The sequence below is a fragment of the Balaenoptera acutorostrata genome, chromosome 10, assembly GCF_949987535.1.
Source record: "Balaenoptera acutorostrata chromosome 10, mBalAcu1.1, whole genome shotgun sequence".
Classification (NCBI taxonomy): Eukaryota; Metazoa; Chordata; class Mammalia; order Artiodactyla; family Balaenopteridae; genus Balaenoptera; species Balaenoptera acutorostrata.
Window position 1 is genome coordinate 43,078,706 of NC_080073.1, and position 25,768 is coordinate 43,104,473.

Below are 25,768 nucleotides of genomic sequence, written 5' to 3' on the forward strand. Positions count from 1 at the left end.
CTCAGTCTTTCTCTGTCTTTCATGAACCTGATCCTCTTTCTAGTTGAGGTTAAATTCACATCACATAAAAGCAAGCATTTTAAAGTGTGTGGTTCAGTGGCATTTAGTACATTCATAATATTGTACAACCACCACTCCTGTCTGGTTCCAAAACAATTTCATCAGACTTTGATCTGTTGAAGATTATTATCCTGTTGAAGATATTCTGTAGAATATCCTGACATATGCATTTGTCTGATGTTTTCTCATAATTAGATTGAGTTTATGCCTTTTGGGCAGGAAAACCAGTGAAGTGATGTTCTGTCCTTCTTGGGGCACTGTATCCGAGGGCATGTGATGTTGATACATTTCATTATTGGTGATGTTAACTTCAATTTGGTTAAAGTTATATCTGCGAAGTTTCCTTACTGTAAAGGTACTGTTTTACCCTCGGTAATTAGGAAGTATCTTATGAGGAGATACTTTGAGATCAGGTTCTTTAACCTACCATTTTTCCAAAACCCAAGAAACTTAAATCTCTCAGATGGTGTGGGAAGAAAGAGTGGTGGAGAGGAACTGGCCCAGGTGTGGCCAGATCTCAGTCTGTGCGTGTATCTCAGTTTCTCCTTCTGCACAACAGAAAGAATTATGCTGGTTATGTAAGGATCTTGTATGGAAAAGAAGAGAAAACCTAGAACTAGGTACTCAGAGGTCATTCTGAGGTGGAAAGCGCTGTCAGTGAGCAGTACCTCTGCCTGGCAAGCCCACGACAAATCTCCTTGGCTTCCTGAAGAGATGGAGGAGGCAGAGCCCCAGTGGGGGTAAAGCCTCTGCAGAGGGTGTGGTGGGCCTGGAGAGCTGGCCTGGCTGTGCCTTTAACTCCTTTGGCTTCTCCCCCTTCCCAACACCCTCTTCTGTGGCCTGGCGCAGCCGACACCCAGAGGCAGGTGAGTGGGCAGCTCGGGAGAGGCCACAGGGCATGTCTACTGCATGTGCAGGTTCGACGCCAGCCTTTGCCCCCTCACAGCGGCCCCGTGCACCCTCCAGCTGCCCGCTGCATGTTGGCACTCGCTGTGCACACCTCTGCTTCCTCACCTCACGCTTCGTGTGTCTCCTGCGCTCCCCCTTAACCCCATCATCCTCCCTCGTGCTGGGTTTGCTGCGCCTGCTGTAGGGGGAGTAGCCCAGGATACTTGGGGAGGGGTCGTCTTTCTGGGTGGTCTCCGGACAGGTGGCCCAGCTCATGCCTGCAGAGGCCTGAGATGTTACTCCTTGGCCCTTAGCCACTGGGCAGCCTGGTCACCGCGCAGCAGCTGGCCGGTCACCCTTGCTCCTGTGGAAGGAAAGGAGGGCAGTTGGTGGGAAACACAGGCCCTGCTTGCTGTGCTGCTCCGAGCCCCTCCCCACCCTCTGGAAGCCCCTGGCTCTGGGCCTTGGTGCTCTGCTGCTCTGCTGGGACCTGGGGTGTGCTAGATGGTGCACGGCTGTCCCACGCTGACCCTCTTTATCCCATTGTCCCTCCAGGGCATTGAGCGCCTCAAGCGAAAGCACCAGCCCAGGGAACGCACAGGCAGCTGGAAGTCAGTCAAAGAGACCTTTGATGGGGACTTTTCCCTGAACTGGTTCAACCCCTTCTCCGGACTGCGTCATCCAAAGCCTCTCAGTGACGGTGACTGGGTGCGACAGGTGGCATCGCTGTCAGACACTGAGAACACAGAAACAACAGAGGAGCAGTCAGAGCAGAGGAAGGACGAGGACTCTGTGGAGGTGATAGATGAATGATGCTGTGGGGAGAGGGCCAGGCACCAGGCAGTCGCATCACCCTATACGCCGGCGGCGTGGCCACAGGGCTCCTGGGCACCACTCGCTCCCCTGCGCCCACTGCTCCCTTCACACCACCCCCTTGGCCTTGCCGTCCTCTGACCCCTCCTCCCTCTCCCCACGTTGGACCAGGTCGGAGATGGGGGTGGACTAGGGGTGACAGAGGAAGACGAGAAACTTGCTCTGAGCTCATCTGCCCATGAGGGATTGTCGGGAACCATTCTCCGAGGCTGGGCGCCCTTCACAGCCGGTGCAGCCTCACCCAGCAAAGGAAGCTCTGAATCGGGCAGCCTGGGGGCAGAAAAGAACTGGCCTCTGTCCTTTCTTGGGATGTCTGTCTTCTCTTGAGAAGGTTGGGGCCCAGGCTCCTGGCTTTTGAGAACTAAGGCTGTGCGGTTGTGATGGAAGAAGAGAGCAGGGCTGGCCTTGGGAACCTGGGGTGGGACACTGGCATCAGGAGAGATGAACCTGGAAAGGCTGAAAGGATCCTGGTCACTCCCCTGAAAGGGCTTCCCCCTGGTGCCTGCCTAAACTAGAAGAAAGGCATGGCGGCCTCAGCTACCTTCAGGGCTCAGGCTTGTTTTGAGAGAGGACTCCAACAGCAGGCTATACACACACACACGGGACATGCCCAGGTTGGAAGCAAGCCTGAGTTATGACAGTAACACCAAAACTTAGCTCCCGTTCCATAGATACTAGAATCCCTGAGTCAGCTTGGAGGTGTCCTGCCTTGTGGCTAAAAATCTGTCCATTCCCACTGGAGGGTCGGGAGGAAGAACCTATTTAGAGCTACCGGAACTCTGACCTCCCCCATGAGAACTGCATTTAACTGCCCGTCCTGGAGAGAGTCTAACTACCTACATGGGCAGAACTGACCAGAAATCTGGCCTGAATGTTTTAGGCCAGTTCTCCCAAGACAGTGCCCATCATGAATCTCTGAAAGGATGGGTGGTGGCCAGGGCCTGCAGATTGAAACAGCCCCCCGCCACATACACACACACACACACACACACACACACACACACACATACACTACCAGAGAGGGCATCCTGCAGATTGAAACAGCCCCCCGCCACACACACACACACACACACACACACACACACACACACACACTACTACCAGAGAGGGCATCCTGCAGATTGAAACAGCCCCCCGCCACACACACACACACACACACACACACACACACACACACACACACACACACACACACACACACACACACACACACACACACTACCAGAGAGGGCATCGCTGGCGGGCCCCTGTGCTGCTGCCCACAGCTCTGCTTCCAGGCCAGCCCTATGGGGCCACCAGCACTGGTGAGATGAGGTGGTGGGCAAGGCAGACTTGGGGCACCCCTTGGGATGTCTTCTTTACCCCAAAGGTCAGGAAGGGGCACCCTTGTTTAACACCCTTCGTTTCCTGGGTCTGGTCCAAGTCACGACCCCTCTGGCTGGCCTGTCCCCTCTGCACTCCGAGGTGGAGGCCCACAGGGTTACAAAGGCAGCTTTATTCCTGGGGATGGGGGAGTGGATGGGAGGTACAGAGGGATGGATCTTACCTCCTTGGCCATGAGAGAGAGGGACTGAAGCAACAGGATCAGCAAATTCACAGACCACATCTAGGGCCACATCCAAGATGGTTCCCAAGGGAAGGCCTTCCTGAAAAGGGGACCTGGGGTCCAGCAGCATGTCCGGGGAGCACAGGGCTGGCCGTCCTCACCGCGCGTGAGCTGGGAGTGCTCAGCAGGGCAAGGGCCTGGGATGGGCCTGCCTGGTATGAGGGGGAGGGCTGCTCTCCGATCACTCCCAATGCTGCCTGGAGGAGGGGGTGTTTCAGGTGTTAGAGTGAGAGTGACATGTGTGGATGGGACCAGGTGAGGAGGCTGTGGCTTCCTTGGAGAAGGTTCGGGGCTGTATGGAGGGAGCAGGTATGCAGGCTCCCTCACCAGGAGAGGTGGGGCCATTCACCATCTTCCTCCCTCCCTCCCTCACCCCCCCACCCCCGCGCTGGCCCCCTTGAAGGTTCCTGATTTTAACTTACCAACACCATCAGTCATCAAGTAGGAGGGACCACTGGGTCATCCGCCCCCACCAAGGGGCTGGGGCTCCTTCCACGTGGAAGACTGGACATGCCTACTACACTACAGGTGCCTCGAAGGCTCACCAACCGTGGGGAAGCGTAGGGGCTGTGAAGTTGGGTTTTAGGTGCCATAGTTTCAAGTTGCCTGAAGTTGTCGAAAGTCAAAGGTGAACAGACAGCACCTGGCCCTCAGTCCTGCTTCTGGTTTGGCGGGCAGGCCTAGGCCCAGGCTCAGTGTGTGCAGAGATCCGAGGGAAAGGCCCCGTCCATCCGCTCTTCCTCAGGTAGGCCCCCGTCAGGGAAGGAAGAGGGATGGGATTTCAGGCAGACAATAGCGAGGAGAGAATGTATTTCCAGCAGGCCCAGCCCAGCTCTGGCAGAAGACTCTACTTAGCTGGTGCGTCCAGGGCTGATGCACTCTGGGGCTGAAAAGGTGGTCCCTCCTCACGGGGCAAGTGGGCAGCAGCTTCTGATAGCCTGTGTCTCCAGGGAGGGACTCTGTGGCTGTGGACGCCTTTGCTTCTGACTGCAGATAGTGGTGGCCCTGCTCTTTGAGGCCATGACTCAAGGCAGGGAGGTGAGGTTCTGTGGCCCAAGCTGGGCGTTTCTAGCTGTCAACAGGCTACCCTGTGATTCCACATGACCTGGCCTAGTGGGTCCTGCTGCCTGTGGTTTGTGTTGGCCTTTGAACGCTAACTTTCACCCAGCTGGCTCTTGAATCTGCCCTCATATGAGTAATCAAATCTAATCATCTGAAATCTAATGAGTAATAAAATCTAATTATCCGAAAGCTAATCCCAAAGCAGGAAATGCTGAAACGCTCAGCCAAGGCTTAGAGCCAGTCAGAGCTGCTGCCTCTTTCCAAGGCATCAGGCGAAGGCTAGTTGTGATGAGAACAGTCCTCTCAGCATGAAGCTCTTTCACCTGATTGGAACTAAACTTGATAAATTTCTCAAGTCCAGCTATTGTTGGGATGCCTTTTATTTGGAATCTAATGGTCTCACCTGGCTTCACCGTCCTGGAAAATTCAGACACACAGACAAGCATTCAGCTGAGGATGCTGCAGGAGAGGGGAGGTAAGTTGTGTGAGAAACCAGGGGTCCCAACCTCAGCTCAGCCTCTTTGAAGGGCCCTGGCCATTCCTGGACACGGCACAGTGGGCATCCATGCTGGGCGCTGTGAGAAGCACCTAGGGAGCTTCTGATGAACACTGGTGGTTAAACCCATGCTGGAGAGTCAGATGCAGCCTGTCAGGGTTGGAACATGGCACCAGGGCAGGGCAGGGGTGCCAGTAGCATCTCAGCTGTTGGCAGCACTGTTTATAAACTGACAAGCTAAGAACGAGTTCAGCCTCTGACTTGCTGTGTCTGATCCACACAGTGATTTTTACAACTTGAATTAATTGCCGCATTTTAAGACCCAGGAGCTTTACACTGTAGAAGAACACACACGCTCCTCTAGCCTATTCCAAAAGGTCAGAAGATCCGGAAGTGCAGGGCCCACGTTCCTACACAGTCTCAGTTAGATGAGGTGAGTGGCAGCACCCACTCCTGTTTACCACGGTCATCCCTGTTCCTGTTTGTCCACAACACCCCACTGGCCCCATTGTTACCGCCAACTGGTCTGGCCAGTTTGAGTCTGTGCCCCCTGGGTCTATAGGCTGCCTCTTCACTCACCATCACCCTGGGGGAAGACAAAGGGCCAGGAACAAGCATGACCTCTGGAGCCAGACAGACCTGGGTCCTCTTAGGCACTCAGGCCGTTCTCTATCCATTTTCCTCTTGCTGTTTGGCCCATTTGACTTTCACAGCTGTGCCATGCGGTGAACAGGTATTATTATCCCCATTTTATAGATGAGGAAACTGAGGTTCAGTTTCTGAGGCTTGCTGAAGGCCAGTCCCCTGGCTAGTTAGAATAAACTGGCCCCGGTATGGCACTCACCAGATCTGGGACACAGTTCTGATGCTTTAGATGACTCTGCTGCCTCTTTGGGCCTCAGTATTCTCCGATGTAAAGCAAGGTGATTAAACCAGCTTCCAGGGGCTCTTCCAGCTCTGACATTTCACAAACCCTCCTAGGAATCCTGCCCGTGTTTACAGATGTTCTTGCTCCATGGGTATTAGCAACAGTTGTTTCATATGAAATCCAAGAGGAACATCTGTTTTATGGTGGATCACAGAAAAGGAATCATCTAGCCTCTCACTACTAAAATGTGCTCTGGGGCTTCCCTGGTGGCGCAGTGGTTAGGAATCCGCCTGCCAATGCAGGGGCCACGGGTTCGTGTCCCGGTCCGGGAAGATCCCACATGCCGCGGAGCGGCTAGGCCTGTGAGCCACAACTACTGAGCCTGCGCGTCTGGAGCCTGTGCTCTGCAACGGGAGAGGCCGCGACAGTGAGAGGCCCGCGCACCGCGATGAAGAGTGGCCCCCGCTCGCCACAACTGGAGAAAGCCCTTGCACAGAAACGAAGACCCAACACATCCAAAAATAAATAAATAAATAAATTTATAAAAAATAAAATGTGCTCTGGGGGCCACACTATTGGCAACAGTGGCATCACCTGGGAGCCCTGTTAGAGACACAGATTCTGAGCCTCCAACCCCACCTGCTGAATCAGAATACACATTTTAACAATATTCCCCCAGTTAATTTGTCTGTATCTTAAGGTCTAAGGAAAACAGTAGTTTACTGGTTTTTCCTTGGAATATTCAGACACCCTATAAGAAATAGACCATCAGAAACCTTCGTTCAGGAACAAAGCATTAGAGTTTGGTCAAGTCCTTTGCTAGATCTATCAGCGTATCAAAATCAATAGTTTCCATATAGTCCAGCAAGCAAGTACAAAATATAATGAAAAATATTTCATTCACAAAAGCTATAAATACATCTTGGATGTAATCCCACTAGGAATGTGCAAATTGTGTATGAAAAATAAAACTTTTCTAAATGTAACAAAGAAGACCTGAATAAATGGAACAATGTCCCACATGCCTAGATGGGAAGACTCAGTGTAGTCACTTGGCGTGATTCTCACCCCCCCCCCCCGATAACTTGGTAAATTCAATGCAGTGCCAATCTCAATCCCAACAGTTTAAAAAAGTTCTATGAACAAGAAAAATAGTGGTGAGGAGCATCTGCCTACTACGTATCAATATGTACTATAGATCTACAATACTTCAGATGGTATGATATTGCATTAGGAGAAGATAAATAAGAAAATTAAAGAGTCCAGAGACCCAGATGTATGAAAGCAGCATTTCAAAACACTAGGAAATGATAGATTATTTGAGAAAGTTGGAGCTCAATCTATATCACTCCACATGCTAAAAAATTAAATTCCAGGTGCCTAATAGTATAAAGCCAAAAGTTTTAGAAAAAAGCATAGGAAACATATATTCTTGGGGTGACATGAAACCCAGTATCCCTAAAGGAAGGAATTAAATTTGGCTACATTAAAATGGCAAAGTTCTAGTGGTGAAAGGCATTTAGAGGTTAAAAAAAGACTGTGAAATTATTTGCAGCAGTAACACTTTTTTGTATAAAGACTACACACAATATGAACAAATTAATGGCTCAAAAATAGGTAAAGGATCTGAACAAGCAATTCACAGGAGATAGTCAATTAACATAAAAATATTCAGCCTCACAAATAGAGATGCAAATTAAAACAACAGTGAAATTATTCAACCATTATATCGGCAAAAATCAAAAAGATCTGTCGGTGGAGCATAAATCAATGCAATCTTTTCCCAAAGCAATTTGGCATTAGCAAAATGTATCTATATTTTGACCCTATAACCCCCTACCGTGAATTCACATCTCAGAAATACCTGCACACATGAGCAAAGATCTATGTCCTGGAGAGATTTTCTGCACTGTTTGTAAGAACAGCTTAAGTGAACTAACTCACCCTTGGTCAATGGTCTGCAGCGGGGAGACGCCCAGGCTTTCCACAGAGGACTTGGTGTCTGTCAAAGGGATGTGCAGGGCATTTTAGAAGATGTAAGTACCGATAAGTGGCTGGCCACTTCTGCCTGCGTCAGGCAGCTGTGGTGGGGCGGGGATGAGAAGCGGGGGAGAAGATGTGTGAGTCAGGTACATGTTTTCATGGTAAGTTAAAGCAGAGAAATAGAACCAAAATGGTGAGTTATATCAAGCCAGGAAAATGTGTGTGTGTGTGTGTGTGTGTGTGTGTGTGTGTGTGTGTGTGTGTGTGTGTGTGTCTGTGTCTGAAGGCTTTAGGAGAGAATCTGTTCCATGCCTTTCTTTAGCTTCTGGTGTTGCCGGCAATCATGTATATCTATAAATAACCTGACATCCTGAGCTTTGTCAGACTCTCTTTTAAGGAACTCAAGACATGTCATGCCATGCCAGCCAGAGTTCAAGCCTGACCTGTATCCTGGCCTCTTTGCAGCCCTAAGCAGTATCCCTCTTCACCAAACTAAGGACCGTCCTGCACCACCCAGCCCCACCTGCAGCCTGTGGTTCTGAGATGCCCCATCTAGCAAGACAGACGGGTGCAAGGAGGCTTCCCCAGAAAGGCCCTTTAAACAAGGGACATTTGTGAGGGAAGATTCCCATAGATGCCCTTCCCGAGCTCCAGGGTTAATACACAGGCTCCCGCCCACCACACCAGGGCTCCCTTCCATACCCTTGGATATCATACCTCCTCACAGACAAGACCCCAAATCCCAAAAGGGGCCTGTCAGTCAAGTTGCCTCACAGAGCAGCCCAGAGAAAGAAGCAGAACTGAAGCTAAGCTCTGTTCTTCCCTCAGAGTGCCCCTACCTCTAATCTGGCCAGAACACCTGACACTGGTGTACCCACTTCCCCCACCTGGCCCTGGCTGAGCCCTCTTCCTCGGACCCACACCTCAGGCCTGGTGCCCCTCCTCCACCCAGGGATCCCCTGGGCTTACATCATGTTTTGCATGTTTCAGGCTTCACCTCATTTGTAACATTCATCCAAATATCTAGCTCTTCCGATCCAGTTTCCACTCCCCACCAACACCCTGTGGTTTCTCCATGCCTTTGGCAACGCAGATATATTAGCTAAAACCTCTTAATTCCTGAAATACAGTCAGAGCCAATTAAAAGGCAGGCCAGCCAGGCAAAGCTAGAACACCTTTTAAAAGGCACCTCAAACATCCCTGGAACCATGACTGCCTGGAGAGAGGTGCGTTTTCCCAGACTCCTCTCAGGAGGTGGAAGAAACACTCTGCTAAGCCACTTGGGTGAGGGTGGGGAGTGAAATTCCCCAAGAGAAACTCTTGACAATTAAGTAATGAAAGACTGCTAACTGCCTTCCAGGAGGGTGGGCCCCTGTAACTTTTGCATCTTTAGAATTTTGTACAATGTGCAAGTAATTACTTATTCCAAAAATTAAAATGTTAAGAATTCAGTTGACCAAAAATGTAAAAAAAAAAACCTGTTTGATCCATCACTTCTCCAGAAATAATTATTTGGAAAAGCAAGGTGTCATTTTTCTTAGGAATACAATTGACCTGAAGAATAAGCCAACCAGGGGTCCCTCCAGGATTCTTAGGGCCCCACCCCCAAGCCAAGGCTGAACTCCAGCCAGGAGCCCCTTCTGCCTGCAGGTGGCTAACCTCTACGGGGAGCTCAGGGTACTGGAAAGATGCAAACTCCTGAGAGGCGGTCGTTTCCTTGGACTCTAGAATTCCTGCAATTATGAAACTTTTGATGATTGGTTCATCATCAGACATAGGCTGCCCATGTAGGTATTGGAGTCCAAGGGCAGAGTCTCTTCAGATGCTGCCAAAGAGCTAGAGAGGAGGGGTGTGGTCATTTATTATAGCCTCCCCAAATGAGTGATCATCAAACACAGAATTAGATGAAATCTAGATGGATGGAACTGGGTTATTTTGGGTAAGTCTCTTCCTCTCCTTGGAAAACAAGAAGTTGAGCTCAAGGTGGAATAATAATTGGCTGCGTTCTCCAGGCTCCCATCCTGAGTCCATGGAGACATCACAGCTGTTTTGGGGGCTTTCTGCCCATTCTCAACTGCCCTGGGTACCCACAACCCATTGACTAGATTAGGCATTTGAGATAAAATCTTTGCCATCATAAAAGAAGACTTCTAATGACACTTCCAGCACCCCTAATTTCTGACTCTGTGATAGACCCCAGGCTCCTGGACTAGTAGTCTATTTGGCCCCCGTTTTCTCTGTGCCTAGATTCCTTGTAACTACCAGGTGGTAGGTACTTAATAAATGTTTGTTTGTGTTTACTCATATGCACAAGTTTGTTAGTGTATGGAAATAGTCCACAGCGAAGAGGGGCATCTCAGATAGTGGGGACTCTGATCCCTCTTCTTGCCCATGGTTCCAGTACCTTGACCTTGCCTCTGCGTGGTCTTATGAAGGATGCCCAGGCTGGTGGCGTTTTTGCCCATGTATGTCTGCAGTTCAAGGGAGCCCGAGATGTGACAGTCTTTGGGGTAGCTGTCTGTCTTTCTTTTGAGAGTGATGGTGAACTTGATAGGGTTTCCCAGCAGCACAGGATCTGCGTGGACATACATCTAAAGAAGGTCCTCTTTTTGGGGTAGTTTGTACTCTCTCTCATAACTGCGGAGGGAGAAGGCATGGTCCATGACCTCCCTCTCCTCAGCGGAGCCTGAGTGAGACCCAAAAGCAGTTTCCTTAGAGGGCTCCTCCACGGGCCCAATGTCCCAACGCACCCCGGAGGCAGAAGCAGCCTACCCATCAGCCTGGACTCCAAGGACATTCCAGGGACCCAAGGGCTATGAACTCAGAGAGGTGTTCAAATCACCATGCCTGAAAAATAACACATTCTGATGTCAGTCAGTGGGAATGGCAGAATAAAGACCTCTGAAAATTCACTCCTCCATAAAAGCAATGAGGACATTGGCAAAAATGGTCAAAATCAACTTTTTCAGAACGCTTGAAATTAACCAAAGGCTTGCAACTATCTGAGGAGCATTTATTCTCTGTAACAATAGAGTGTTTTATGGTTTTTTTAACTTGCTGATTCCCATCCCTTTCTCCCCAGCTCCACAGTAGCCTTAAAATCCAACAGCACCACAATCACAGTGAAAACCAGCAGCCTAATCACCTCTGAAGGGAGAAGAATGGGGTTGGATCTCCAAATATCCACCACAGAGAGCTGTCATTCTGGCAGTCCCCTGGAAACCCCAACCCATGGGGCTTTGAGCTGATTCAGAGCTCACTCCTTATAATTTGCCTTAACCCAAAAGCAATTGTCAAAAAAAAAAAAAGGGCATTGTTTAACATTGAAGTTGCCTAAGGCAACAGTAACAGCTGAGGGAAAAAGCTCACCAAAAAACTTAAAAGAAAAAGCTGAATAACATCCATAGGGGCTTTGAAAAACTGAGACAGATTCCTGGGAATCTAGAAAGCCTCGTGCATGTGTAGGGCTGTGTACATGCCCAGGAAAGACCTAGAAGGCCATAAGCTGTCACCTCTGACTGACCCTGAGTCCCTGCACAGGCAGGAAGTGAAGGCTGAGGCAGAGTTGAAAACTGCCTGCCAGAGCACTAAATGTGTACCCCAACTTTACACAGAGCCCCTTGGCAAAAGCTAAGAGACTTATCAATCCAAGATGTTTATGGAAGTTCCTGTCCAGTCATTAGCTGACCACTAAGCACTGAGCAGAGACTTTAGTGGCCACGTACAACAAAGAATACAGACTTTGCAGAACTCTGTCAGGAAAGTCACTAAACAAACAGCAACAGCAAACAAACAAGACTTAACACACATTGGGGGCCGGGGGGCAAGGGGCACGTGGATAGCAGAGACCTCAGAAAAGAAAGTAGCAGATGGGGAAGGCAGAGGCAGAGGTCTGGAGGGGGGAAGCCATTTAAGGGAAGAGGGAGCAGCACAGTTGGGGTGTAAAGTCAGGAAAGGAACTGGAGGCTGACTCTGCAGGGGCTGGAAGGCCAGGCTGAGGAGCTGCTGTTTCATTTGGGGAGCACTGGGAAGCACTGAAGGTCATAGCAAGTTGAATCGGCTGGTCAGATAATACAAAAACCTCAATGAAGACATTTCTAAAAAGAGGTGCAAGGCCTGCTTGCCTCTCCCCAGGCCTAAAAGCCCTACTTAAAGAAGGACTGACACAAAATCAACAAGAAGACACTCTGAAGGGCAGAGACCTGTCAGATGGAATCTCAGTCATGCTAGAGATGGCTCGCCTGTCTCATTCAGGTAGGTGTCTACCATGAGGCTATTTTCAGTGTCATGGGCTGAATCGTAGGCAGTCATGCTGCGTGCTGGGATGCCCAATGCTCTCAGCTCTGAGATGACACCAGGCAGGGGCGATCAGCCCCACCCTTGGTACTTCTCCCTTTGGCCCCTGGTCTCCCGAGGGCGGATGGTCAGTGCCCATCCCCAGCGGAACAAGGTGTTGGCAGCCTAGCCCAGCCTGGCCACACAGCCCCCAGTGCGGCCCCACAGAGCATCTCAGAACATGGGGAGGGTGCAGTTGGACCAGGACAAAGGGCCAAGGAGCGTACCAGCCAGCTGACCTGAGGCACATGCTGACCTCTCTGTGCCTCAGTTTCCTCCTCTGTAAAATGGTAATCGTTAGAACACCTACCTTTAGGGTTGTTCTGCAAATGACATGTTTATGTTTTCTTCCTGTCCCAAGTGGCCCCAGCCTGTCAGTGCCTCCTGGACCCAAGCATCCACAGAGCAATGGGTGGCGGGGAGGGATGGGGAGTGATGCTGGGCTCCAAAGATGTTCATGCTTTCAAAAATCCTAATGGGCGGTGTTATATTTCCTATGGAACAAAGCAAATTCCTCTTCCCAGGTGTGGTAGGCAGCTTCTAAGAGGGCCCCCAGTAATGCCCTCCTCCTCCCTGCAGAAGCCCCTCTCCCAGAATGTGGACTGGACCCAGTGACTCACTTCTAGACAACAGAGCACGGCAAAGTGAGGGGATGTCACTTCTGAGACAAGGTTACAAAGAGGCTGCGGCTTCCATCCTGGGGTCTCCCTCTCTCGTTCACTGGCTCTGACAGTAGTCGGCTACCTGGTGTGAGCAGCCCTGTGGAGGGGCCCACATGGTGAGGAACTGATGTCCCTGCCCTGAGGCTGCCAGCAGCCACGTGTGAGCGCCTGCCCCCAACCCAGTCAAGAGCCCCAAGAGGCCTACAGTCTTTGAAGGACCCTGAGCTAGAGCACCATGCCTGGATTCCTGCCCTGCAGACACTGCAAGATGATAAGCATTTGTTGTGTTACGGCCTTACATTTGGGGGTAACGTGTTACACGGCAGCAGATAACCAACGCGCTAACTGCCCATCCAGTTCCCCTGCCCAGGGTGGGAGTGCTAGTCAGGCAGCCCTGACCAGAAGCCCTGCCTTGTGGCCAAAGATTCACAGTAGCTCCTGCAGGCCCACGGACAGCAACATATTTCTAGGGGTGAAGGTGCAATATTAACCGGGGACCCAGGAGGGGAAAAGTTGTCAGGCCTACAGCGGAGGCCTCCAAAGTCAGCCTGGGTCCTGAGATTCCCTTACACACGATGGAATCTTTTCTAACCTAACCTCGGAATTGACTGCCACAACACCTGGGAGGTCTGGGTGCTCAAGCTTGGGTCACAGGCTAAAAAGGTGCCTGGATGTCAGGAGGGAGCACTGCCCTGGGAGTCAGTGTTGCTGACTCAACCACCACCTTGCTGTGCAACCTTGGGCCGCCTGCCCCATGTCTCTGGGCTGGTGTCCTCAAAATAAACAGTGGTTTAGCCCACTGCTTCCCAAACTCCAACACATAAGAATCACCTGGGAATAGGTACAAACAGGCCCAAACGTGTCAGGCATAACACATACTTGTTACATGTTACTGAGTCCTCATATTAACCCAAGGATGAACCGACAGAAACCCAGAGAAGCTCAGAGCCTCGCCCCGGGTCACAGAGCTTGGAAAGAGGGTGCAAGTCCACCCGCACCCCTGAGAACTAGAGCAAGACCAGTACAAGCTTCGCCTGCTGGCGGCCCGTCCCCTTTCCTCTCCTTCCTCACACTCCAGCCCACCGCCCTGGGCTGGAGAACTCAGCCTGGTGGTAAAGGGGCAGGAGCGGGCATATCCTTCCACGGGCACCGTGCGCTCTGTGCCTGGGCCCCTGAGGGCCAGCGAGCGGGCCCCGTGGGTACAATACCAGTCACTTACTTGGAACTACCAGGCAGGCCAGGAGGGAGTGGGAGCCCCGACCATGGAGGGGGCATCCCCCTGGGTCAGGTACACAGTCACAGCCACCCCACAAAGGTGGCATTTAAGACTCACCTAGAGATGAACGCAGCTGCCCACCACCCAGGTGGCAAGAGCAGCCCCATGGCGCCTGTCTCTCTCTCTCGGCCTTGGAGAGTGTTCCCGGGGTGCTGGCCGGGTTGTCCCGAGGTCTGTGACCAAAACGGTTTGCACAATAAACCCCAGGCGTTATTTGTGTTTCTCCCTCTCATTCTCTCCCACACAGACCGAAGATGAAAAGTTGATTGACATGGTTTCAGATTCCACACAGCGATCAACTTTACAAAACCAGCAATTGTTACACATGGGTGTAGAATCAAAGAAGACTATCCACCATTATCTGAGAAGGCTATGGAGTTATGCCTGCCTTTTCCACCTACGTATCTGGGGGAAGTCAGATTCTCTTCCTATATTGCAGCTGAAACAATGTCCCTGGACAGGTTGAATACAGAAGCAGGTAGGAAAATCCAGCTGATTTCTATTAAGCCAAACATTAAAGAGATTTAGAACAATTTAAAACAATGCCACTCTCCTGACATAGTTTAGGCTTCCAAAAATAGTTATTTTTCATAAAATGTGTTATTTATGTTAACGTGTTGAATTTATTATTATTCTTTTAGAATCAGTTAAATAAATATATTTTAAACTTCCCAGTTTAAATTTCTAAAATGGTAAATATTTGCAGAAAGAAACGTCATGGGACTTCCCTGGTGGCTCAGTGGTTAAGAATCTGCCTGCCAATGCAGGGGACATGGGTTTGAGTCCTGGTCCAGGAAGATCCCACATGCTGTGGAGCAACTAAGCCCGTGTGCCACAACTACTGAGCCTGTGCTCTACAGCCCGTGAGCCACAACCACTGAAGCCCGCGCACCTAGAGCCCATGCTCTGCAATGAGAAGCCACTGAAATGAGAAGCCCGTGCACTGCAACGAAGAGTAGCCCCCGCTCACCGCAACTAGAGAAAGACCACGCGCAGCAACGAAGACCCCACGCAGCCAAAAAAAATAATAAAGTAAGATTCCCTTAAAAAAAAGTCATAAACACAAGTGATTTGGGGTCTCAAAAATTTGTAAGAGTGTAAAAGGGACCTGAGACCAAACCATTTGAGAACAGCTGCTCTGGGCAAGGTGGACAGGGGTGACAGCCATCCTGCTGGCCCAGGACTGAGGGGTTTCCTGGGACACGGACTCTCAGTCCTAAACCCAGGAACGTCCCAAAGGAACTGGAATAATTTGCTTACCCAACTGGAGCCCAGCCTGCAGGCAGGAAGAGTGAATTCCATGTGAATACCATTTGCAGATGGGGAAGCTGAGGCTTGGAGAGGTCAAGCCGTGGGGTCAGCCTCCAAGCGGCAGGGCTGGGGTTCTGCACTTGGGTCTGACTAAAACCTGCACTCAGAATAGACTTCAGCAGGTGTAGATCTCTTGATAGCTTTGAATAGTCAATCAGGCCTAGCACTGAGGTGTAGTTTAAAGAGCTTACAGTCCAGTGTGGCGGGGGGGGGGGGGGGGGGGAGAAACCTAGTAACTGCTGAGCAATTGGTAAACAGTATGAGACAGCAACAAATTTGGGGCAAAATTACTCTACAGGCTTCTGTATTATCAGAATCTTTTATACTGAGATTCAATGTATGTATTCTTTGTAATATTATTTATGATTTATTATTATTTGGGTAAGAAAACTTATGGAAGGACTCTCAGAGCTGCGATAGTTCAAACAAGTGGGATCCCTGTAAGAGCTGGGGATCCTGGTCCCCACAGGACCAGGTGTTCATGTTCTGGTCTGGGAAGTGGTATTGGGGGGGGTACTGGGGGTCAGACAGTAAACACGGAACACACGAACACTTTCAGGAATGACAAGTGCTATGAAGAAAAGACAGCAGGTGGATGTGAGAGCAGCAGGCTCCTTTGGCCAGGGAGCCAGGAAAAATCTCCCTGAAGAGGAGGCTTCTGGTCTGAGACCTGTGTGACCAACAGAGGTGACCAAGCCCTGACTTCACAGCCAGAGATCTTCCTGGAGGAGGAGAGGCTGGAACTAGGGGTCGTGTCCATCCCTGTGTGTACCTGGGCAAGATGAGGGGATTTCTCTAGGAATCAAGGGGCCCCCCTGCCACTGCTTTCCCCAGAGCAGGCTTTAGGAGAGAAAGGGCAGGGCACCAAACGGCACGTCCAAGCAGGGGAGATGGAGGCCATGACCAGGCCTCCCACACCTACCAGAGCACACAGGGTCCTGGACCCTGGCGTGGGGTGCTTCAGCTCCATGGTCTCAAGGAGGCTCTGGCTTGACAGACAAATGCAGCAGTTGTTTTGGGAAAAGAAGAGGCCATTAACAAGTGTTTGTTCCATGTCAGAAACTTAACACATACCCCCTAATTTTTTTTTTTCTGTACTGCGTGGCTTGCAGGATCTTAGTTCCCCCACCAGGGATTGACCCCACGCCCTGGGAAAGCGTGGAGTCCCACTGGACCACCGGGGAGTTCCCACATACTCCCTAATTTGCACTTCACAACCACCCTGTGGGACCACCCATCACCCGGCAAGGAACTCTGCCCACAGTCTCACAAAAAAGTCTCCCACAGCATGGAAAACCAGAAACCACTTAAAGGTCTATACCCAAGGCAGCCATTAAGTAAACCCACAGAGCCATGGGATGGAATATTACACAGCCATTATAAAGGCGTACCAGCAGAGTTTTTAATACCATGGAGAAAATTCCTTTGTGATCAAGATAAACAAAATAGACTACAAAGTTGTGCACGTATAACATTATCTCAACTCTGTAAGCATGAATTAGTAATAGAAAAAGAATGACACACACTAGAACATGAAGTATTTATCACTGAGGGAGGAGATTATGATTTCATTTCTTTCCATGTCTCTGTATCTTCTAAGCCTTCTAGGTCTTTTGTGATAAACATATGTGTTACTTTTTGAATTCTATTGATATATTTATTTTAAACCACTTTATCGAGATATAGTTTACAGCCCATAAAATCCACCCTTTAAGCTGGATGATTCAATGGTTTTAGTATATTTACAGAGTTGAAGTACATGTGTTATTTTTGTAATCTGAGAGGGAAACTACCAAAATAAAAGGAATAGCTAATAATCTTCATTCTTCAGAAGGAGTCTGGGAAAGTTCTGTGGTCATAATTCTTTGAGGTTGTTAAAGCTACCCCTTGATTTTCTCAGAGGGGCAATTACCTAGGATTCAGGTGATTCCTTCTTCCCCACCCTGCTGTGGTCCTCATTCTGGCTGTTTCCTTCCTCTGGTGACTGGTCTCCCACCAACTCGCTACCTGCTCCCCACCTCCTGTGCCAACCACTTCCTCCCATTTTGTTTCCCTCCACCCTCTCACCTGTAAGTAGTGATGGTAACCACCCCAGGGATGGAGTGAGGGTGAAACAAGAGGATGCTTGTGAAGCACCTTGCAGAGTGCACACAGCAGGCCTCACTCATGGGAGTCCCCCCTCTGTTGTCCCCATTTCCATCCTATCCTAGGTGTCCAGACCCAGGGAGGGGAGGGGCAGCCAAGCAGTTGTGTAGAGTATGGAATTTTCCAGAAGTTTTTTTGTTGCAAAAGGTGGTGAGACGAAAGGCTGGAAGTTTCTGGTGCCATAAGTCCTCGTCACTGGATTTGTGCATTTAGAGCCATAGAGCCCGTCCTCCTTCCACATTGTTGCTCTGCCTCATGGCTGCACAGAGACATTCATCCTTCCACTGAGCAGAGGCCTCCAGACCAAAGTCTTCTAAAAAATCTCCCTCAAGTTTTAGAAGTTCTAGGAATTCCCTTCTGGTCCAGTGGTTAGGACTTTGTGCTTTCACTGCCGCAGGCCCGTGTTCAGTTCTGGTTAGGGAACTAAGATCCTGCAAGCCGTGAGGGGTGGCCAAAAAAAAAAAGTTCTAGAAGTTCTTTATCTTTGTCAATATTTCACTTGTAATGGAGCTTCCTTGTGAATAATTGTTAGGTGGTTGGTTCTTTGATAAATACACTGCAAAGTGGGGGTGGGGGGGTGGCAGAGAGTAGAGGGGAATGGGAAAGGCCCTACGTCCAGCTCTGATTCTGCCACCTGTCTGCATGTTCTGGTGGGGAGGGTTACCCCTCTCTAGGCAAGTGTCACATGTACAGGGTTGGGGTTTGGCATGAGGCTCACAAACATTTCTGCCTAACCTTTACCGGCTACTACCTAACTAAAAAGGTGGGGCCTGGCCCAGCCATAGGATGACCAATTCATCACCTGACCAAAGTTCCAGGGCTTTTCTTTGATAGAGTCGACACAACAGATGTAACGGTAGCCAGTGCTGTGGGGGACGCTCTCATTTCACTCTGTCTCATCAGCCGTGAAAACCACGTCCTCTGAAGCAAGGGCACACGTGCACGTGGGGTTATCGTCCACCCCCTGGACACAGGCAGCCCTGTCACAGGAGGAAGCTGCCTGGCCTGGGGGAGCGGTGGGGGGAAGAGGTGGGTGGGAGGTCCTGCAAGGTCTATACGAGGGGTTTGAAACAGTGTGTGTTGCGGGGTAAGACATGGGAGGCAAGAGTTAAGACAGGTGTCAAAAAGATGCTCGATTCCTGACCAGCTGTGCGGGACTTCCACTGGGCAAACGTGGGACAGTCTGAGCATAAACATAATTAAGAACAGGAATGATTGTAAACCACTGGGATCAAATGAGATCCCTGAGTCCATACAGATAGATTGTTTCATAGACAGATAGATGTTTGATAGATTAGACAGACAGACAGACAGATAGACAGATAATAGATTGGTGAAGGGAGGGCTTTGCTTACAGGAGAATACCAGGGCCCAGCAGGTAAGTGTGGAGGGAGAGATGGAGTTGGAAAATCACTGTGCAACCATCATAGAGAAGGTTGGTTCAGGCATGAGCTGTCAGTGGTTGGTAAATCTAGGGGGGGAGCATTTTCATGAGGACCAGGATATTTGCACGGCCTGAAAGTGTTGCCACAAGACAAGGACTGCTTATTAGTAACAAAGGAAACAATAGTAATTATATAGCAGGGAAATTGCGCAACACTTTGACCAAATGATCAAATTTAACATCCCCAATGAGGGGCAGGTGGACATTGTGTGCCACCAGATGTGATGTCCTGAGAAGGACAGCATCGCTTATGTAATATTCCAGGCGGGGAGGCATAACCCGAATCTAAAGATCATGAATCATTGGGACTTCCCTGGTGGTCCAGTGGTTAGGACTCCTCGCTTCCACTTCAGGGGGCACAGGTTCGATCCCTGGTCATGGAACTAAGATCCTGCAAGCCGTGCAGTGTGGCCAAAAATAAATATTAATTAAACAAACAAACAAATTAATTAAATAAAAACAAAAAAATAAAAATCATGAATCATCAGACAAACCCCAAATGAGGAATGTTCTAGCGAAAATAAACGGGGGGGGCCGAGGGGGTCTATTACTCAAAAATGTCCATGTCAAAAAAGACTAAGGCTGAGGAACAGTTCCAGATTAAAGGAGGTAAAGAGACAGGACAACTGAACACAGTATGTGACCCTGGACTGGATCCTGTACTGGAGGGAAAAAAATGTTATAAGGAACATGATTGCATCAACTGACTAAGTTGGAATTCCAGTAAGTAGATTAGATACAGTGTTATGTCCACACTGAATTACTGAAGTTGGTAACAGCAGTGTAGTAAGAGAATATTCCTATTCTTAGGAAGTACACACTGAAATATTTATGGGTAAAGAGCAAAAATGTATGTAACTCTCTCACATGGTTCAAAAATAAAGTGTGGGTGTGTGGAGAGAGAGGAAGAGAGAGAAAATGATGAAGAAAATAGGGCAAAATGTTCACAGTGGATCTGGATAAAGGGCATATGGATGTTCTTTATACCATTTTTGCCTACTTTTCTGCAGCTTGAAATCATTTCCAAACACTAAATAAATAAATAACCAGCTCCCTGGTTTCTAGCTTGTACACCTGAGTTTTTAGCTTCAAGGTGGCTGTAGGAGCGCGGGTGTGGAGAAGGTCTGGTAACCAACGAGCGCATGTGAAACTGTGGCGAGATGCCCAGCAGTCACGGGAGAGAGGCTGGTGCTGGTGGGGGAGGAATGCCCTCCAGTGCCGTTTGCGCGAAGGCTCCCATGGAGCCGCAGGTAGGAAGGGGTTGGGCCAATGAAAACGTAGAGAGGAGAGAGGAGACCCAAAAGAGCAGAGAGTTTTCCGGAGGAAGGAAACACCTGTCAGGATTCAGGCCCCGCGCCCGGAGAAGGCAAGTAAGAAGCTGGGGTGACGCCCCCAACAAGGGAAGCCTCTGGACAGCGGTGGAGGCCAAAGCCAGACGGCGGGGGTCAGGCAGGGGGGAAGTGAAACGGCCAAGGAGCTCAGCCACAGAGGGGCTGCTCCAAAGCCACCCATGATCTGTCCCTGGGCCTGGTCCCTTCACCTAGTTTGAAAGCACCTGGACGGCAAGCAAAGCTCACGGACCATGCGAGGCATACAGTAGGCGCTGCTTCTTGCCTCCTCCCATGAGTCTCACCTGACACATTTCCCTAGCTGACCTGAGTTTCGCGTTACCCTCACACCATGGGTTGAAAAGAAACCTGGGTACAACATATTTTCTTCAGACTTGAAGATATGTTTGATTCCACTTTTCACTGGCAGGTGGTACTTGCCTACGACAGCCTGCGGGGGCTGCCGACCACCACCTTGACCTAAGCAAAGACACGTGACATGGTGGACATATCCCCCTTTGGCCACACCCTGAACTCTACAAAAGCCTCCCAGAAGAATCCATCAGTCCTAACACATCACCCTGTCTGGAACAAGCCTGTCTCCCCCAGAGACCAGGAGTGGCCAGGATGGGCTGGGATAGCAGATGCCCGAGACAGAAAAGCAGCCACGCAAAGCAGGCGGCTTCGGCGAATCCTGCCGACAGGCCTAGACAGACTTGGTTTGAAACCTGGCGGGTGTTTTCACCTTTCCCCTTTGACCTTTACTCCCTTCACTACAGCATGGAGGGGAAGCCTCCCGGGTGGTTGGAACGATTCCATAGATAATATAAACATAAGGGTCCTGGCCCACCACCTGGCACTTCAGGGGGCAAGTTAAATGTCAGCTGTCTTTTGCAGCAAAAAAACCCCCCCTCTCTGTTGTTGGAATACGAGCAGCCTGAGCCTGAGCCCCAGAGGGGCATCGGTCCCAGGGTGCCCCCGGCTTTCACCCAGCCTTTGAGGGTAGATAATGACTGGATGGATAGGTAGAAGTTGTTATAGCCACAGTGGCTTGTTGTTGTCACAAAGCAGTTCTGTTTGTGACCCAGGATCTCCCCCCAACCAAAACCTGTGAGATGCTTGTTTTTATAAGATAGGAGCAGTGGGCTCTCGGTTGCAATCCCAGCTCTCCCTCTTACCAGCTGTAGGACCTCGGCTGGTTACTTAATCTCTTCTGTGCCTCAGATTCCTCATTTAGACACTTAGAATGACCATAGTGCTCCCCCTGCCCCAATAAGACTATGAGATAAACATTTATTAGCTCATTAAATTAACTATTGTTAGTATTTTGCTGGTGGGGAAACAGGCTCAGAGAGTTGACACAGGAGGTGAAGTGGGGACAGGACTCCTCTGACACAACTCCGCCTGCACCACTCTGCCTCCCCACACCCCCCTCACCTGCAGCAAAAGGAGGGCGCTGAGCCCCTGCCCCCAACCCACCAGGCAGCTGACCCACACGACTGATCCACGCGGGGCCTGGACTCCGTGAGGGGCATGTCCGGGCACCAGCAGAACTGTGACAGTGTCCCCATTCCGCTAAGCTGCAGGGCAGACCTTAATTTTGCCTTCCCGGCTGCATCCCCATCACCACCCACAGTAGGCCCTCCTTGATGTTACAAAGGAGTGCAGGTGACCTTCCAGGATGTGGGAAATGTTATTCACCTTGACCTGGGTGGTGGTTCCATGGGTGTATTTATATGTAAAAACTCATCATAAGGACACTTAAGATATGCATCCTTTATATGTGTTGTATAGCAATAAAATTTTTTAAAATAATACTTTGTTGAATGAAGAAATACAGCTCCCTCTCCCACCCCACTTCCACCTCTCAGGCATAACCATGAAGGCAACTTTCCCACCAGACTTCCTACAAAAACAGAGACTTCCAAATGAAAGGAAAATTAAATCAACGGCCTTTTCCTGGGAAGATTTTCATGAATCCCTGAAAAACACTCAGATGCTGCAAAACTCAGGGTTGGGAGTCTGGGATCTGGACCGGAGGCCGAGGAAGGAAGAACACACAGGCCAGCAGTTGGCTCACTTACCTCCTCATTTCCAGCTGCAAGTTCTGCTTCTGAAGAAAATCCTGGAATCAACCTCACTATTAAATTTCTGGGGATTTATCCTAAGGAAATATTCACAGATTAGTCCAAAGATCTGGCTGAGAGCATCTTTATGACAACCCTGGGAAGACTGGACAACTGTAAATCCTCACAGCCCCCAAGAGGAGATGGGCCGATCGGCCACCACGAGCCCACATGCCAGAGCAGGAAGCTGCCACGAAGAGTTCTCTTGTAGGGGAACCACTGAACGAACAGGAGCATTCACAGTATCTTATAATGTGAATGAAGTGAGAGGCAAAACACTTCTATTTTTGTATCTAACTATTATAGAGTCATAGAAAAAAGCCTGGAAGCAAGGATTGACAACTGTTAATTGGTGGGATGATGGGTTATTTTTATTTACTTCTTGCGTGTTTACTCCAATGAACACTGTCCCTTTCTGAAATGAAAAGGGGAGGAGGTGACATGTAGGAGGTTTGACCACAGTCAGAGCTGCTAAGAGCCTCGGGGAGGGTGAGGAAGCAAACGCTGAGACGTTTGGAGACGCAGCCCCTGCTACACTCTGCTGGGGGTTGGTCTTCAGCACCGTTACTGACTGAATGTCCTAGAACATCCCTCAGAAGTTTAGGCCTCTTGGACAGGAAGTGAAGGTGTCACCGTGGGTGGGCAGCCTCCCCCTAGAAGCAGATGGCCCACTGGGTCTGGGCTCAGGTGTTGAAGGCATCATGGGAGTGAATATTCAGCACGGCAAGGAAAGGGCTCCTCAGATTAGGCAGGAACCTGCCAGAAGCCAGCCAGCCACTTACGCAACAGCCTGGGGGCCCTCACCTCCACACCGGACTCATTGTGAATGGCTGCCTGCCAGGGACGTCTGTCTGATGATCTCGGGTCCAGCTCCATCACGATGTTGTTGGAAACACCAAGATTCAGCCCTGGAAACACCCGAGGGGCACAGAGTCTTGATGGTGGCCCCCAGAGAGGTTCCCTCGCTTCAAGACACATGCTGCCCCCTCAGCCCAAGCCTCAGCTCCCAGCCCCCTTTGAGGCTCCTCACTTGTGTCCTCTGCCTCTCGGAGCCCTGTGTCCAGCTCTGCAAACTGCAGCCTTTCCCCATCCAACTGCCCTCACCCACCAGGGCTGCGAGGCCTCCCTCTGACCCGAGTGTCCAGTTTTCATTTTCTGCTCAACTTGGATGAATCTCCTCTGCCTCCTGCTCTCCACGGCCTCCCTGTTCACCACAACAGAACCCAGGCCTCCCTCTTGTCTCCGCGTGTGGCACTTTCCGGTGCCTCTGCCACGTACGTGTCCCCACCTGCTTCTTTTCCCTGCCTGTTTAGCCCTCGCTGGGCTCTGCTCAGATGCACAGGCTCATTGGCTTTGGGCAGCCAGTGCCAGCGGCTTAGCCTCTGTTTCTCTCACCTGGAAGAGGCAGATGTCACCGCCCACCCTGCCAGCTGTCGGAGGACTTAAGAAAACGTTGGTCAGGTTATGTCATGACCTCCGGGAACTCCCTACTGCTCTTGGGATCAAATCCAACCCCTCCTTATAACCTGCACATGGTTTCCGTGCAGCTTCTCCAGCCCGCCCAGTCCCCTCCCTCTCCTCCCTGCAATGACCAGCCTCTGGTCCTCAGAGAGACAGTTCATGACAATGCTGATGGCCAGTGTGGCCTCCCTGGGGGTCACACACTGTGCCCCCGCTGGGAACCCTGCTCTCAGGTCTTTAGTGGTGGCTCCTGCATGGGGTGTGGGTCCCATCAGGGAGACCACCTCCCAGGAGAAGCCTCCTGCCTTGCCCTGACCCTCTTGCTTTGGTTTCTTGGGCCCATGTGTCCCTGTCTGAAATGACGTTGTGCTCTTGTTGGCTTCCTGTCCGACTCCCTCCACTAGAACGGGCAGGTCTGGGAGGCCAGGCACTGCTTTACTTGTGGATTCCTGGAGCCTGGGATGTTTCCTGGCACATAGTGGGTACTCGGCATTATTTGCTGAGTGAGTGGGTGACTGATACAAGGTAAATGTTTGTGAGAGGGATGCACGTGAACTCGGGGGCACTATATACTCACTGATGTTGGGGACCGTGACGTCCTGTCGTCCATGCTGAGCAGGGGGCCCTCGGCGCAGAACATAGTAGGTACTTATCTCGTCTTGGCTGAAGAGAATGGAGACCGTTCTTACTGTAAGGTCCACCAGCACATCTGAGGAGACTCTCCGCCTGTCCCTCCTTTGGAGAAGGAATGAAAGCTCTCTCCCAGGAAGTGGTGTCATATACCCTCTTGTAAAGCTGATCTACTAAATCTATTTATAAAACTTAAAAAACGGCATTAAAGAAGCAAGACCCTCCCCATTATCCCATTCCCTGTCACCAGATCTGTAGATCTGTTCCCCTAATTGCACATATGCCCATAGATATAGCCAATCATAACCAGCAGCTGAGCCATTTCCATTATCTATTACCCCAGGTGTGGTGTTTTAATCACTATTGCCCACTTGCCTCCAGCCCACACTTCCATGGTGTCAGCAAACCTCAGCCCTATGATTCATCTCTAGAAACATCCCAGACCCTTCTAAAGCAGCTGCCCAGCTGAGTTTCTTCTCTTTTCTCTGCCCCTCCCCAGCCATCCCCCAGCTCCTAGCCAAGGAACAGGAGCATCTGAGGAGGGAGGACTCACCACGGGCCAGGTCTCTCCCATCTCCCACTGCATCCCATATCATTCCCACTTTACAGATGGGGAAACTGAGGACCAGGGAGGCGAAGACACTCCTGGCTCAGACTTGAGGATCAGAACCCGCATGGTCCAGCCCCTGAACCCCGTGAGCAGGTGAGCTGCAGGTGCGCTGTCCCAGGTCTGCAGGGCCTGCAGAGCGCCAGCCACAGGTAAACACCAGGCCTCACCAGAGCAGAGTTTGCACATCTGGAACTGCAACGTGTGGTGAGGAATGGCATCTCCTTTCTCAGGAAGTCAGCATGGAGAAACTTCAGACCTGTCAGCAACACTCCATGTGGAATAAAGAAAGAAAAGAGAGGAAATTCCAGGCAGTTCGGTGGTTAGGACTCTGCGCTTTCACTGCCAGGGAGCCGGGTTCAATCCCTGGTCAGGGAACTAAGATCCCACAAGCCGCACAGCGCAGCCATAAAAAAAGGAAAAAGAAAAGAGAATGTTCATTTCCCCAGTTGTCTCTTTTTGGCTCCAGAATCTGACATTGCGGTGAGGTAGAGCCGGGCAGAGCTGGGTTTCCAGCCAGGCGTGGGCCTCTCTGAGACTCAGTTTCCTTACCTGTAAGATGGGGGTGAACATACCTACCTTGTGGGGTTACACAGATAAGCTGAGA

General features: G+C 50.4%; 2 protein-coding genes across 5 annotated transcripts in view; one reads left to right on the plus strand and one right to left on the minus strand.

The window, feature by feature from the left end:
• Window positions 1-6,866, plus strand: part of ZDHHC3 (zinc finger DHHC-type palmitoyltransferase 3) — a 58,904-nt gene extending 52,038 nt beyond the window's left edge. For all 4 annotated transcript variants that reach the window (XM_007168888.3, XM_007168887.3, XM_007168889.3 and 1 more), the window contains one exon: window positions 1,504-6,866. In XM_007168888.3, coding sequence (XP_007168950.1) covers window positions 1,504-1,761 — 258 coding nt within the window. In that variant the 3' untranslated portion in view covers window positions 1,762-6,866. The remainder of the gene's footprint in view (window positions 1-1,503) is intronic.
• TGM4 (transglutaminase 4) lies at window positions 1,870-21,908 on the minus strand. The gene is given in 13 exon segments (XM_057555756.1): window positions 1,870-1,950; window positions 3,529-3,624; window positions 4,744-4,906; window positions 7,798-7,934; window positions 9,496-9,608; window positions 9,611-9,661; window positions 10,241-10,522; window positions 10,679-10,683; window positions 12,039-12,072; window positions 12,075-12,179; window positions 20,681-20,705; window positions 20,708-20,817; window positions 21,833-21,908. Coding segments are annotated over 13 exon segments (1,278 nt in total).
• Between the last annotated feature and the right edge of the window lie 3,860 nt (window positions 21,909-25,768).